We start from the raw sequence: 16937 nt of genomic DNA, 5'->3' as shown, positions 1-16937 counted from the left end.
ATATTATTTTCTTAAAGATTAGAAATTCAGATTTAAAGATAAAAAGAGTTTATAAAAACTGATTTTCGGATAATGTTGAAGGAACTCCTATTATTTAGGAGTAATGGCTGCATTTTATCCACGTTCATTTATAGTTCATGGGATCATGGGACATGATGTAAAACGTGTTCCTTAGGGGAAGGAACATCATGGGTAAATGGATTAAAACGTGTACTCTAACATTAATCCCACGTTCTTTAATTAAACTATAAATATAGAAGTCTAGATAAGTTCCAAATTGTGTCTGACTAAGTAATTAAGTGAGTTTAACTTATTAAGTGTCAGTGCCTTCATTCTCTCATAATAGCCATTTGTTCTTTGCCTTCTTACTCTAATTCCACTAAGCTTATTTCGATCAATTGTATTTTGGTTTTTGGGGTAAGGGAACTTTGAGTGAAGTTCTGTAAGAGAAAGGCTTTGAGTGAAGCTTGTATGTGTGAGAAAACTTCGAGTGAAGTTGAGAGGAACTGCTGTTAAGGGAACAGTGGTTCAGGAACTTGAGTTTAGGAACTCAAGGTAGGGCTCGAGTTAGAATTAGGTTGTAACAGAGTTGTTTGGCCTAATTAGTGAAAGTGTTGAGTTTAAAATCCCTAGTGGTCGAGGTTGTTTCTTCTTGTTGGGCCCAAGAAGTTTTTCCTCGTAAAAACCCTTGTGTTCCTTTAGCTTGTTTATTCGTTTAAGTTTTAATTTCCGCAAAAAGTTACGTTTATTTCTACACCTACAATTCACCCCCCCTCTTGTAGTGTTCCTAGGAAAATAACAAAATTCATTTAAAAGTTGTGTACAAATTATATATAAAATATATTAACTTTCTAACAATCTCAAATCCAATCTTTATTTCTTTCTGAACTATTCTGTAAAACTTTCAAATATAACCCTTCGTAATCTATGAGTAGGAAGTAATAAAATTCCAATGAGCTAGCTAGGCTCACTAGATAAGGTAAACACCAAAGTCCCTAGTATGCATACCCCTAACTTGATAACGTACCAAGAAGGAAGACAAATGGCAAGAGTATTGATCAATATACTCCCAACTACTAAAATAAATTGTCACTAGTAGAATAAATGCTATTTGCTGCGGTGATATTGCTGCGGTTTTACCTATACGCAACAATATAACACGCAAAAAGAAATAAAAAATAGAAATTAACAATATTGTTGCGGTTTCCGCCCAAAACCGCAGCAATATTGTCTAACGGTTACCATCTTATAAACATGTGGGGCCCTGTACAACTAATATTGCTGCGGTTTCCATGTAGGACCGCAGCAATATATTAAAAAAAATATTTTTTTAATATATTGCTGCGGTCCTATGTGGAAACCGCAGCAATATTAGCTGTCACTTAAAAAAAAAAAAGACGGGTTTCTTTCACACTTAGGGTTTTTCCCTTCATTTTCTCTCTCTCAACCAGCGCCTCACCCACAGTTGCTCACTCTCTCTCTCTCTCAGCGCCTCACCCTCTCATCTCTCTCTCATCCTCTCAACCCTCTCTTCTCTCTCAACCTCTCAACCTCTCTAAGCCGACGAAGCGGACGCGACCATGTGCGACATCAGTACGCTGCCTTCGACGAATCTTACCCAGCGCCTCACCTCTCAACCTCTCAACCTCTCTAATGGCTTGCTGAGAAGCAACGAAGACCGTTCAGTTCGTCGACCACTCGAGTTCTCCTTGGCTTCTCTAGTTCGTCGGCCGCTCGAGTTTTTTCTTCTCTCATCGTTCTTTCTATTCAGATCTATTGCGAATTTAGGGAGTGAATCGATTCGAATCAAAAAAATCTCGGCCATTGTTGGTGAAATTTGAGAGGATTTGACGGATCTCTCATCGTTCTTTTCGGCCTGGGTTTTTGTAACTCGGCCATTTATAGAATCACATCAATTTGAAGTTCGAATTGCAATTTGACGGATCTGGGTTTTTGTAAACCACTTTTTTTCGGCCATTGTTGGTGAAATTTGAGAGGATTTGCTTCTCTTTGGGCGCAGGTAAATATAGTTCCAATTTGCTTCTCTGATAACTAACCTATTCTAAATGGACTTATATCTTGTGCCCTGTCACATGATAACTTCTTATGATGATGCAATGTTTGTTTGTGATGAAAAATAATCTCTATTTGTTATTTCAATCTAAGTTCATGATGGCAGTGGCCTCATCGATCAGTTATTCACTTGTAGAATATTTTGCTTTTACGATCTATTCTAGCTATAAATGATTGTATACATTTGCAATTAAGTTGGCTTTATCATCTCTATCGATACTATCAGATGATGAGATCAGAGAATCATTCAAAATCTCTATGATGTTTCTTGATATCAAAAGATAATTTTAGCTGGAAAGTATTCCTTTTCAATTGAGGTTGTATTAGTGGTTGCAAGCTTGCATTGTATGGTTTATGATATTTACAGTTTGAGAGTTACCAAGAGTAGACTTGATTCTAGTGAGAAAGACTCTTCAGAATTTCTTTTTGTGTGTCTGGAAAATGAATGTTTTGTCTGTTTACATTCAGGCACTTTGATAAGACTTACTGGAGTATCAGTAACATCAATGCACTATCTTAAAGCAGGTACATTGTGTGGATGAAGCAATATTCTGCTGTCACAAATTCAATTAATATCAGATGGTGAACTGCCTTAATATCAGAGAGTGATTGATGGTTTTTTTTTGTGTAATTTTAGGGAAGAAATTTGGATGAAATTGGTGTAATTTTATATTTGTTGTTTTTTATATTATATTTTATATGTTTTTGAATTTTGTATAATAATTTTTTGTCATTAGTATCAATCAATAGTGTTTTATTTTCTTTTAACTGTTTTGTCTTTCAAATTTGATGGTAAAATGCAAAAAAAAAAAAAAAAAAAAATAATTTTTTACCTGTACAGACCCTATTGCTGCGGTTTTCTAAAAAAAACCGCAGCAATATGTCTATTTTTTATTATTAAATATAGCATATTGCTGCGGTTTCTTCACAAACCGCAGCAATATGCTTTCTAAATCTGATATAAAATAAATATTTGCTGCGATTTGACCTAAAAACCGCAGCAATATTTGTCGATATTGCTGCGGTTTAAAACCGCGGCAATATAATTAATACCTATTGCTGCCCCCTTAATTGCTGCACGCCCAAAACCGCAGCAATAAGGCACTTTTTAACCGCAGCAAATAGCATTTATTCTACTAGTGTGTTGAGACATTGTTAACTCAACATACTTCCATACTCGAGGAATACCGCTTATCGGCAAACCCCAATTTTCTTTAAAACTTGGTAACAATGAGGAACTTCCTCCTTTTAATATAAAACTCATAAACTTCTTTCAATATAATATCAAGAACTACTCCAATCTCAATATATGTAAAAATTATACAAACACTAGTGAAAAAAAGCCCATCTAATGCGATTAAAATCGGGCATACTGATGCGGTTTTGGTCCGCATCAGATAGGCCCGCAGCAGATTATGAAAATTAATCTAATGCGGTTCATGACCACATCAGATTATAGCATTTATTTATTAAAAAAAAGCCTGCAACTCTACACTACAGAGTTGCAAGCTTATGTGTTGTACCAACAACATCACACAAGGTATTATTTTCGTATAATACAAGTATCTAGTATAAAACGCAACAAAATCTAAAAAACAGAAATAAAACCAACATATTTTCGTATTATTTTCAGCATCAATTATGAAATAAACTGAAAAAAAAACTAGTATAGTACATTAAATTCATGCATTAATTATAAAATTAAAAATAATTATTCACAAGTTACAATATCTGAATGATGAAATAATAAAATTAGATAACCTGAAATGAAAAAATTGAAACTAATTACAGCATGAATAAAATGAAACTAATTACAGCGAAAATTAAGGAAAACAAAATAAAAAGAAACCTAGATCTAAAAAATGAAAAAAAAAAGGAAAAAAAACTGAAATGAAAATTAACGAAAAAAAACTTAGATCTAAAAAGAAGGAAAAAAAAAAGGAAAAAATAAATTGTGGATGTAATCATGAAATCAAATAAAAAGTGAAAATAAAGCGAAAAAATCTGGTAAAAAAATGAAAAAACGAAAAAAGAAAACCAATTTCTTCGAATCTTCGTCTCTTCCTTTCTTCATTTCGCTCTTTATTCCCCAATTTCGCTTTTTGTTCTTCATTTTCCTTTCTTTGTGTGGAATCCTTCGATTATTCGGTGCATGAGGGAGGATTAGGGAGAGTAGGGAGGAGAGAGAGAGGGGAAGCGAGGGAGTTAGGCTTTGAGAGGCATTGAGAGGAGGGAGAGAGGCGTTGAGAGGAGAGATAGAGGGAAAGTGAAGGAGTTAGGGTTTGGGTGGGAGGGGAGTTAGGGACAGGTAGAGTTGAGTGGGAGTGAAGGTCAGAGTGGGCCGCGTGATTAATACGGGGAGCTGATAGGCCGCGTCATTTTAGGGCCTAAAAAAATAGAAAATCTGATCCGGTCCTAGAAACCGCGTCAGATTTTAAAAAAAGAGCATCAGTTTTAATCTGATGCGGTCCACAAGAGGATCACATCATTTTTTTAATTGATTTTATGATGCGGTTTTGTAAAACTCGCATCTATTCCTAAGTGACAGATAAGGTTTTTTCCACTAGTGAAACAATCTCATTCTTACAAATAAATTTCAAAACGATACAAAACAATTTCTAAACTTATCTATACAAACTTAGTAAGAAATCTTACCTTTTCAGCAACCCCAGTTAATGATTCTCAATCTCAAGTCAATAAGGTTCTTCTACGAACCCACGAATATAGTATAGTATAAGTCACCTGAGTATACTTCACATAAATCACATACAAATAATCAAACCTAGTTGATGAGCTTTGACTACTTTTGAAAGCGACTCAACATTAATAGAACACAAAAATCAAACTGGTCAAGTTTGGTCAACAAAAGTCAAACTGATTTTGATCGTAAATCACTCTTATCATTTTTCCGCTAGTCGACTCCTTTACCTACACCACCCTACTAACAACGATGCAACACAACAACATTAAACAACAACACCAATTAACATGATTACACCAATAACCTTCACTTACAACTACAATACCAACAAACTACAACTCCCAACACAAACTAGAAATAGGGATTCGTTATAATCACAATAATCTAACTAATAGTTGGAACCAAGAAATTAACCATTGATCCAATATGACAAGAATTCAACATAAGTTTGGAAAGTAATAAACTTTGAAATTTAAACTCAAAATTATGTAAATCAACTCGAACAAAACATCATAAATGAATCAGTTTAACCAATGACTAACACTAAAATTTTCCCCAAATTCTCAAGAATCCTGATTTTATAAAAACCCCAATTTGAAAATTAACACATACTGAAATTAAAACATGGGAAAGAACCTTACTTGATTAATAAAGTAACTGGAATGTAGAAAAGTGTAAAAGACCCAAAAATTCGTGTCCTTGACCCGATTTTTGACCCAAAAATCGCACCCCAAAACTCTATTTATCCTCTTTGAAATTATCCACAAAAACGAGTGAAGATGGATGATGGATGGTTGGTATGAAATAGCTTAGCAACTATATGCTTTAGTTATAACCTTGAATCATAGAAAGGAAAAGAAAAGAATAAAGAATCGACATGGACGTTGGAGATTAGAAAAAGAAAGGAAGATGGACTATAAAGGGGAAAAAAAGGTCGTGTGTTGTTTTGATCCTATCTTCTAACTTTCCTGTTTTTTCTTTTTTCCTCTTTTTGTTTTGTTTTCTTTTGCTACTTTATCTTTATGATAGGTTAGATAGGCGACTTGATTAACCTAGGAAATCTAGGGTTTAGTTTTTTTCTTTCCACTTGTAAGGTAAAGTCAAAGATAGTAAAAAGAATAGTTTTAATAAAAAAATGTGAAATTATTTTTCTAAAATAAATTAATGTAACTAAATACTAAACGGGTATAAAAATACGGGGTGTTACATTAGAAGTCATGGTTTTGCCTACGTCCTTAAAACGATGGATTCTACATGATTCAAGTGTGTTAGGAGTCTAGGACTTAGGGACTTGTCCTAAGCCTATTAGGGTTTATGTTTTATCCTTATAAATAGCTTAAGATGTACGTTTTAGAATTATTTAATGAAATCAGTTTTTATACCTTGTGTTTTCGAATACGTTGAATGTTCCTCCCTTGATTGATGGTGGCCTTGCCTTTATGCATTCAAACTCTTAGATTGTTTCTTGTAGTGCTTAGCCTTTATCATTAAGCATCTAAGCACTATCCTTGTTACTTTGTTTGAGTGACACATTGATCTTCCACATGTTTACTCTTGTGTTTGATTCATCTTAGATCAAATACATCACATTTTGCGGGACTTTTGCATTTAATTTGATAGGTCATTGTCAATATGAATTAATGATGACAAAACTTTTAATTGGTCAAACTTGCTCAATTTCATTATAAATGCATCATCAAAATCAATACATTGGTGAAAGAATTCATTTACTACATAGTAATTGATGGTGAGAAAGCAAATGAATTAATAGATTGATAGTGACATGTGAGATAAAGAAAATAAGTACATTGATAAAGGGGATAAAGTAGTAGCTCAATATTATTCCATTATTCAGTTTTATTAGACATTAACTTTCCATAAAAATAAATAAAAAAGGAGCTAGATAATAAAATGTTATGACAACTACATTATTCGAATTTAAATATCATAAAAAACAATATCATGACTTTAGTTACTACGTATCAATTACTTGATAGATATTCAACCGATATTTTGTTGTTAGCACCACAACACTCCGTATTGTTTAAATCAATATCTTCAAAATAATCATCATCAATCTTGTAAGCTCTTGGTGGAATGCATTGTAGATCATATAACATCATATTCAAAAAATCAAAATGTGGACGAAAATTATGTATTGTTGTCTTAACGTCTTCAACATAAGCCCAAACCTCATTGCTTCTATTAATATGATATGTGAACATACTGGAAACATTGTGGAAATAAAGATGGCCTCCACGAAAAAGTGTGAAAATCATAGATTCAACATCTAGGAAATTCGAATATTCAACTTTAGGGATCATTTTCTGGCTGGATTATGTGCTTGTGTTATGTTTTGTGGAGAGCATAATATTGACTTAGAGTTAGGGAAAATAGTTGACATCACTATTCAATTTGAAAAGACGAAAATGTGTATTGATCATCCAAGATAAACTTCACTATTTATAAAAAAAATGCTATGTTAAATTCACATATTTAGGTTAATTAGCTAATTAATATCCAAAATTATGGTTGATTGACAGCTAGCATAAATCTTGATTGATTGATAAATTATTTTTATTACCATGTTTGAATTCAAAGTGTAAACAATATGGGATTGATGAATGTTAAGAATTTCGGATACTATCCATTTAAATTAAGTGATTGATTGGCAATTACCATTAACGGAGGCAATTATTAAGATTAATTGATAATTTAAATTCATCGTCATTTTTAGTTGGTTATTAAAAATTTCTAACGTAACCAATATGGGAATTATAAATTTTGGCCAAAAGTATATGAATTTGAGATTTTAATTGCGTAATTGTAACCATTGTCAACGTCAATCACATTAATATATAAATGAGATATTCTTGATTTCCGGAAATCTCATATGAAATCATGATATTAATTGCGTATTTTAAATACCCAAGTAACATAAATCACGAATGAGTATCATTTTGCAAAGAATTTTCGGCCACAATATATTGACATGCCACGTGGACACCAGATTTGAGAGTTTTTAGTTTGTGAAGCTCTTGAATTGCTTGGTGAACATGAGCTTGCCACGTAAGATTTAACATTTTACCTTAGATAATAGTATAGATATATATATCTAAGACAAACAAACATGCTGCCACATGTACTCCCCCCCCCCCCCACACACACACAATCAAATGAGACATTAAATAATAAAAATATGTGTTTCGAGATTTGTACCCGTGATCTCTCTTTTCATATGCTAATGCACTAACCAATTACACTACAATATTCATGTTGGTTTTCGTGGAAGAAAAAATCATTTAAAGACGAGATATTACTTCAATTTTTGAAGACTTCAGATACACGTTGGTAAATAATCTTGGATGTATCGCTCGAAACAAGAATTAGTTTTGTATAGCAAATCCATCTCTTAATAAAAACACAAATAATCAGTATTGGTGAAGTAAAGTAGGGTAGAACCATAAGAGTTATTACGTATCCCACAACTTAATTAATATGAGTCTTATTATACCTCAAAATCCACTCATTAACCACATAAACACATAGTCACCTCTTTTTCTAGTTAAGTGTGACATTTATCTAACCTCTCACTCCTATCAATTTTGGCATTTTAGATGATATATATTTTTGGGACAAAGGATTGTGTAGTTTCTTTGAATAAACAAAATTCCCAAATCTTAATAAAAAAAAGGAACCCCCTCCAAAAAAAAAAAAAAAAAAAAGTCTGAAAAAAATAAAATAAAAACAATTGGAGAGCGAGAAAGGAAGAAGGGGAGGAAAGTGAGAGAAAACAAAAAACAAAACAACTCAAAGAAAAAAAAGAAAGAAGGGGGTGGGTAAACGCATCATCCCATCCCAGCCCATCCATACAACACCACCACCAACAACACACACAAAAAAAATGGTTCGAAAAACCACCACAACAACCACCGTTAATAACAACATCACCACCACCCCTCCTAAGAAGAAAAAAGGCCGCCCTTCTCTTCTCGATCTTCAAAATCGCGCAATTCTTCAACAACAACAGCAACAACTACAACGACAACAACACCAACAACAGCAACAACTACAACAACTACAACAACAAAACCCTAATTCTCAATCCCATTTACCTCAATCAAACCCTAATTATCGTCGCAGTCGATCTGCTCGCCGGATCCCCAGCTTGCCCGCCCATTTCATCGACGGGTCGGATTCCGACGATCCATCAAACCCTAATTCCGTTCATTCCCATGATGATTATGATGATGATGATGATGATGATGATGTTGTTGATGATGATGATGATGTTGTTGATGATGATGATGAGCGTGCTGAAAAGAAGGTTAAACTCGTCGTTCAATTCCCTAATTCCAACTTCATCAATGCCGCTTCTCAGGTGAAGTTGATTTTATATATATATACTTTTAGTTTTCGTAATTATTTAATCAATTGATTAATTAATTGATTAATCAACTTCTGCTGCTACTATTTCTTTCTTTCTGTGATCGAATTTTTGTTTGTTTCCCTAGATTATTTCCTCGGATTTCGCGCTTTTTTTTTCCGAAGTTTCTAGAAGTTTTGCTCTCTCTTTTTTTTTTTGACTCAGTGTTTTCTATATTTTCTATTCTTGTCGCCCCACCATTTTATCTGCAATTGTCGGATAATATTGATTTTTCATTCTATCCTTCCATTTAAAGCATTTTTATTCTCCTACAATTTTCCACTACTATATTATTATTTGCTTTACTTACTGTTGTTTCCCCCTTCATTTCTATTTATTTCCAATATATTTGTTGTTTGTATGAAAAGTATGAATTTGTCCTGTCTAATTTTTGTTAAACTAATACTCTAATTTGTTAATCTTTGTTGTTTGTTTGTTGTTGTTGGTTGTTAATTTGATGTTGTTAAACAAACCAAAGATTTCCCAGGGAAAAAAATCTTTATTTGATTCTGGTAATAACTCTCAATAAATAATTAACTGACCCCGCTCTTCATGTTTTTTGAGTGAATCTTTGCAGGACGAAAAGGGTTCGAAAGCGACTGACAACGAAAATGGTTTTCAATCTAATCTCTTTCTCTCTCCTCTTTTTTTTTTTGGTGGGTGTTTTCCAAAATCTTAAAAAAAAGGGAAAAAAAGTGGGAATTTTGTAGTGTGGCAGTCAAAGTATGTTTTTGGAGAATACTAAAATGAATCTTGTGTTTTTGAGAGGACAGGGACAAGGATGAAAGTCGGTCCCACAACTTCGACTTCTACTGCTACAGCAACAAGAAGTACGCCTTTGCCTGATAAAAAGTTGCTGCTGCTCATTCTTGATAAGCTTCAAAAGTGGGTTATTGTAGTTTTTAATTTTTGCTTTTCTTGGGTTTTATGTTTTTGTGATGAGTAGTGGGAGTAGGGTGTTGTTTGATTGTTTCGGGGATGTTGTGTTTGTAGGAAAGATACTCGAGGTGTGTTTGCTGAGCCGGTTGATCCAGAGGAGGTACTTGTATTATGAAGTTTAATGAGTGTTTTAAGTGATTATTATATTTGTGGTTGTCGTGGTTGTTTATATTGTCAAGTGTTCTTTGGTTTTCAGCTTCCGGACTACCATGAGATTATAGAGAATCCCATGGATTTTGAGACAGTGAGGAAGAAACTTTTGGGTGGAATTTATTCGTTTTTGGAACAGCTGGAGGTTAGTGTATTTTTGCCAATGGTTTTGAATTGTAAAGTTCTTTTGGGACATAGGACCTCCTGGATCCTGCTTATCATTTTGACTGGTAACTTATGTTACTCATAGTTAGTATGCTGAAGAGGACACAGATGGATATTAGTGTATCATTTTTACTGTGACTTCTTCTGTTAAATGCTAATTATGTTTGAAATCGCTCCTCTTATACTATTTCTTTTCTGAGATTTGTATTGATAGACAATGTAGCTCCATGTGTCTAAATAAGTTCAGGACTCAGTGCATGACTGCTTCAGGCTTACATATTACATGAGTTGTTATGCGTTGCTTTGATATGTTTGCAGTTCGACTTAAGCTGATAGTTTATTATGACTTTTTCAGATATAGATAAGAATTCCATACATAGAGCAGTTGTACTTGGTTTTGACCCTTGACAATTCTTTATGTTCTCTTATAATCATTTCTGTTGTAACTACTATCCCTGCAATTTGAGTAGGGTACATAATATGTCATACTTGGGAGGGCTCAAAATATGTGTTTCAAACTCTTTGAGCCATTCACTTCTTTTCAAGTTTAAATAAGGCAGGCATGAAGAGGAGGGGGTTGCTTATCTGTATGCATAATAAGAGACGTAATTTATTCTGTTGGTTTGTTACTAGTAATGAGAGGATACACAGTCTTCCAAGTAAAAATAATACAATAAAATTGAAATTACAAAATTAATGGATAGAGGAAAGAGATCGTTCTATTTTGGTGTTCCAGCTTTACTCTTTTTTACTATATAAGTTAAGTAATTTTTGGATTTGACCATTTTCCTTAAAAAAAAAAAGGAAGCAACTATATCTGATTTTCTACATTAAGGTTTGAGACATTGAGTAGAACATTTTGATTTGTTTTGCCCTGCTGAGTTTCATGCTTGTGATGTGGCTAAAATTCAAAAGATTAGGATATACTGCTGTTGTTTCTATGCAGAGGAGTGTTTTAACCAGATTATGATATTTATGAAAGGATTAAGTACCAACCACTGAGATGGGATACTAAACTCTTGATTTTGTTTGTAGGATGACATAAATTTAATTTGTTCGAACGCAATGCAGTACAATTCTTCTTCGACCATATTTCATCGACAGGTAAGCTTCTCATCTTTCCGAGGTCTTCTGATCTATATACTTTAGTTAAAGATGGTGTTTGTCCCAGGCCCGCGCTATCCAAGAACTTGCAAAGAAGGAATTTGAAACGTTGAAACAGGATGGTGGTCTGAGTGAGCTACCAACTAAACCTAGGAGAGGTAGACCACCAGGCAGTAGAAATCTGAAGAAGATTCTTGAGAAGAGTTCGCCCCCGGATCGTACTGTCCGTGAGTCATCATCTGAAGCCACACCTGCTTCTCGTGAGGAGGACACAACAAAATCAGGCTCCTACAATCTGAGGAAAGGACCTAGTTTATATCGGTTCCCTCGCTATCTCGAAAGTTGTTTTGATTTTTCAGGTAATTTAACAAGAGTGAGTTTCTGCTGTTTGGATCTCCATTTCTGTTTTTGTCTTCATATTTATTATGCTCTAAAATTTTTATTTCCCCTACTTTTGTGATTTCTTATTCATTTTTTGACTGCCCTTCAGGATCTTCTTCTAAATATATGTCAGCCAAGTATGGAAAAAAGCCATTTGGTTCTGATGATAGTAGGCGTGACAGTTACTACCATCTTGGCGAATCCGATCCTGGCCAGGATCCACAATCAGTGGCTGCATCATTTGGAGGCTTTGAGAGGCAGTTAATTCCAGTATGTATATATTGAAGATCATGTTAGGCACTATTTCTCGTTTTTTTTTACTTGCTTTTGATCGGTACCTATTATGTCTGTAGTTATTTACTTCCCCTCAAAATTTTATGAGCAGGTCGGTCTTGGCTCTGATTATAGCTATGCAAGAAGTCTTGCGCAATATTCTGCAGGCCTTGGGCCTGTTGCTTGGAAGATTGTCTCAAATAAGATTAGAAGTGTTCTGCCTCCTGGTGTAGAGTTCGGTCCTGGATGGGTTGACGAACCTAAAGGATCATCAACACAACTCACTCCCTTACCAGAGATGTTGTTGCAATTGAATTGTGTGTCACAGGATTCCCTCAAGAGTGAACCACACCATCTGTCAACATCTTGCCCTGAAAAACTGGTGGAATCTCGAGAAATAAGTTCGAATGTTGAATGGTCTTCAGTGAGAGCTAATGGAGTGGTGGGGTCCGGTGCCAGTCCATCTTTGCAGATTCAACCTCAAGGCTCTGTTCATCCGCGCATGAATGGTTTCAATGATGGTTTTGCTTCAGGATCTCATTTTCAGGAGCCAATGGCCAGGCCAACATCATCATCCTCATTGTTTAATCCTCATACTCTAGATTCCAGTTCATTTGATGCATCTAGAAGCTTTCATGGTGTTACTAATCCTGAAAATGATATGGTCACCTCACATGGCATGCCATATTGGCGGAATCTATCCGTACAAGAAAGATGGGATCATTCATACCCAGTGGAGCTCAACAGCGGATTTCAGGCATCGGGGTCCAAAAGTTCGAGTTTGCCCATCGGCTCACCTCCACAACTAGACTTAGTCTTGCAGCTTTGAATTATTAATGTTAGGCTTCACTTTAGATGTAGTCTGTAGGTATGATTATTAAAATGGCAATTGTTTCTTGGCTGCTTGTCAGTCACAGTGCTAGTAGGAACTGGTGAAATGCTGTACAGATTGGTTCACCAAAGTATTGGGTTTTGGGGTAAATTATACAGTTCTGATAATTTAGAAAGCTCTTCTCCTTTTCTTATTTTTTATTTCAATTTTTTTTTCCCAAAAGAAAGCAAAAATACTCCGAGGACTTGGGGGGAAGTAATGCATTGCAGACAGAGAGAGAATGAGTTAACATTCGTTGTACTTTGTATCAAGCAGTTGTGTTAAAATTTAATATAGGTAATTTACAGTAGCAGAAGCTGAGCAAGAAAATTGTTCTTTATATTATTGATGCTGGAAAAAAATGCTCTTTATTGATGCATTACTTTCATTGGCTTTGAATTTGGTGTGGATAATGTCAATCTAATGTAATGCAAATTGTGTATACACCAAAAATATTACCATGCTTTTATCCCTATTGTCACTGAAGTTGCTGTATACGTCTGGACTCTTTGTCCATTTTTTATCTTCGATCACATAATTCAGTACTTCACTCACATTTTTTTTTTTGATCCATATGAGCCACGAAGGCGGTACAAAGTACAAAGAAGGGGAGGGGGGATTCGAACCTGTGACCTATCGCTCACAGCACCTCAATCTTAACCACTAGGCCAAGACATCCTTGGTTACTTCACTCACATTAATAATACCCTCATTTTGCTTAAGTAATAATATCTTTTGGAATTTCAATATTCTTTGGAGTAAACCTAAACTTTCTCCAGTGAGACAGTGAATAAATTGGCAGGTCACTGTGTTATATGATGGAGTTATGGAGTAAAATGGACCCTAAGTTGCGACAAAGGGGTTACTCCCTTCAGAGTTGTATTTGGGTTGAGTGCAATTCTCTTGTCTTTGAGAACAATTAACCCTTGATGTAATCTTTGTTGTTAAGCTTAATGTTGATGCTGCCGTGCAAAATGATGGGTGGCTAGGGATGATGTTGGGCTAGTTTTGTTTGCTGCAATGATACGTGTTAAACCTAATTGACCCCTAAAAACTGTGGAATGTAAGGCCATTGCCATGGCAGCCAGTTGGGGAAGAGTCATGGCTTCAACATATAATTCTCGAATTTGATTGTCAAGAAGTAATTTATCGGCTCGCAAAGACAGTCTCCTACTTTTCGGACTTGGATATTGTTGAAACCCATTGAAAGTCCACTTGTGAGTGTCCCACATTGGAGAAAGAGGAGAGATTGTTACACTTTATAAACTTGGGAGTTACTCATCCTATCACCAATTGGTTATAGGATGGAACCTCCTTGGACTTGTAAGTGGGCTAAACTCTCATCCTTCTTATTGGGTTACCCATGCTCATTTCATATAATCTAAAAAATTAACATGTATCAGAGCCCAAGTTGTGGGTCTCGTCTAAACTGGGTATTTGATTGCTTTTCCTTGAGCTTGTAAGTGGGCTAAACTCTCCTCCTCCTTATTGTGTTATCCAGGCCCATTTCATATAATCTAAAAAATTAACAGATATAGAATTCTAGAGGATACTTTATTCCTTACATCTCATTTTAGCTTTGTTGTTTTTCCCATGTGAAACGATATTGGAATACTCTTGTATTCTTGCTAAGGTTGTGCTTTCTGGAGTTGAAAAGTGCTAGGGAAAACCATTGTCCCATGTAGATGGCTCTTTTCTTTTCTCATGTATTCTTTGTCCGTTGATTAATGAATGATCGTGTTCTCAGAAGAAAAAAAAACATGTCCTTAATAAATGTAAGCATATTTTTATTGCCTACGCGAGATGACAGCATATTTGACTACCTTATTGTAAAGGGTTTTGTTTTGAATTTATTCTGAAAAATAAAAAGTCGCTGACAAGTCTTTAAATGAAGACTCATAAACCTATTTTGATATTGGAGAATCGTATGAACATCTTAGTGACTTGTCCAATGAAGAATTCCAAGTCATGGCTTCATAATTGATCGATGAACCAAATATTGAGTTCAGGGGTGAGAGTATAATTATGATCAAAAATCAAATTCGCTCATTGTTGGCTTCTACTTAATATGATTCGTGTTCGAGTTTTATATAAATAAATAAACAAGCAATATATTCATACAATCTAAAAATTAAGTGGGCTAAACTCTCCTCCTCCTTATTGTGTTATCCAGGCCCATTTCATATAATCTAAAAAATTAACAGATATAGAATTCTAGAGGATACTTTATTCCTTACATCTCATTTTAGCTTTGTTGTTTTTCCCATGTGAAACGATATTGGAATACTCTTGCCTATTATCTTGCTAAGTTTGTGCTTTCTGGAGTTGAAAAGTGCTGGGGAAAACCATTGTCCCATGTAGGTGGCTCTTTTCTTTTCTCATGTATTCTTTGTCCGTTGATTAATGAATGATCTTGTTCTCAGAAGAAAAAAAAACATGTCCTTAATAAATGTAAGCATATTTTTATTGCCTACGCGAGATGACAGCATATTTGACTACCTTATTGTAAAGGGTTTTGTTTTGAATTTTTTCTGAAAAATAAAAAGTCGCTGACAAGTCTTTAAATGAAGACTCATAAACCTATTTTGATATTGGAGAATCGTATGAACATCTTAGTGACTTGTCTAATGAAGAATTCCAAGTCACAGCTTCATAATTGATCGATGAACCAAATATTGAGTTCAGGGGTGAGAGTATAATTATGATCAAAAATCAAATTCGCTCATTGTTGGCTTCTACTTAATATGATTCGTGTTCGAGTTTTATATAAATAAATAAACAAGCAATATATTCATACAATCCAAAAATTAATTTAGGTTGGTTCATTAAACACAAAGACCAACTTTTAATGATATGTTTTGTGGGAAATTCTCATTGATAACCCCCTATTTTTGGGTTTCCCATTAGTAACACTCATTTTTTTTATACCCTAACGGTAACCCTAAATTATTGTCATTTTGATTAAAAAATGTTAACTCCATTAACTTTCAATTAGAATTAATGTCTTGATTTGTGTGCCCATTTATCTCCTCCATTTTCATGCCAGAAAAGTTGTTAAGTTAATGTTTTGGGACATTTTTGGTCCTTGAAGGTCAAACTTGAGGCTGAAATTTGAAAAAAAAAAACGATCAGATGTACCCCGGTTTGCATGTTAGAAAAGATCTCGATTGGCGTAGCCTAGTTTGCATGGCCAAAAAATTGCTCGATTAAGGTTTAAGGGATAAATTTGAGGTCAAAATTGACAAAAAATGACTATAAATACCTTGTTTTTGCATGTCGTAAAAGTTTTTGAGAAACGGTTGGTTCACGTGTGTAGGCGTGTTTTTATTTCGCCTACGTAGGATGAGCTCGTATTTGACTTCCTCATTCGAAAGGTTTTCTATTAAAAACGTTTTGAAGTCACCAACATATCTTTAAAGAAAAACTCATAAACATAATTGGATATTGGAAAACCATAGGGACAAATTAGGGACTTATCTAATGCAGATTTTTCCGTCTTGACTTGCTTGATGGTCAATGAACCATAGATTGAGTTTGGAGGTGAGGGTACAAACATGGTCATGAACTACATTCGTCCATTGATGGCCACTACTAAATATCGATTCATATAAAGTTTTATGCAAAAGAATAACTAGAAATATTTTAATACACCCTAGAAAATAGATTAGTCTAGATTGGTTCATGAAACACATAAAAGACTATTTTTTAGTGATATGTTATTAAGAATTCAAATTTTAGATCACCTAACAAGTTGTTCAAATTATCTGATTAATATTAGAATATTTATTTAGGTCTTGATTAGCAATAATAATCATGTGAGGTGATGAGAGCATTACATTACACAATCATGCATA

General features: G+C 34.4%; 1 protein-coding gene across 1 annotated transcript; it reads left to right on the top strand.

The window, feature by feature from the left end:
• The first annotated feature begins 8334 nt into the window (after window positions 1-8334).
• Window positions 8335-13478, top strand: LOC104905923 (uncharacterized). Its single transcript, XM_010694580.4, has 9 exons — window positions 8335-9155; window positions 9778-9814; window positions 9974-10085; window positions 10194-10239; window positions 10336-10434; window positions 11490-11558; window positions 11626-11917; window positions 12049-12209; window positions 12325-13478. Exons 1-9 carry the CDS (start codon window positions 8679-8681, stop codon window positions 13039-13041), a joined length of 2010 nt encoding a protein of 669 aa, XP_010692882.1. The 5' UTR covers window positions 8335-8678; the 3' UTR covers window positions 13042-13478.
• The last annotated feature ends 3459 nt before the right edge of the window (window positions 13479-16937 follow it).

Source organism: Beta vulgaris, chromosome 1 (genome assembly GCF_026745355.1).
Source record: "Beta vulgaris subsp. vulgaris cultivar EL10 chromosome 1, EL10.2, whole genome shotgun sequence".
NCBI classification, from domain to species: Eukaryota; Viridiplantae; Streptophyta; class Magnoliopsida; order Caryophyllales; family Amaranthaceae; genus Beta; species Beta vulgaris.
This window is presented reverse-complemented; position numbering and strand designations above follow the sequence as displayed.

Coding starts and splice junctions, on each gene's coding strand:
- LOC104905923 (XM_010694580.4), top strand. CDS start 8,679: ATGGTTCGAAAAACCACCACAACAACCACCGTTAATAACAACATCACC. Junction 10,435..11,489: donor CGTTTTTGGAACAGCTGGAG/GTTAGTGTATTT, acceptor TTTTGTTTGTAG/GATGACATAAATTTAATTTG. Junction 12,210..12,324: donor TTGAGAGGCAGTTAATTCCA/GTATGTATATAT, acceptor TTTTATGAGCAG/GTCGGTCTTGGCTCTGATTA.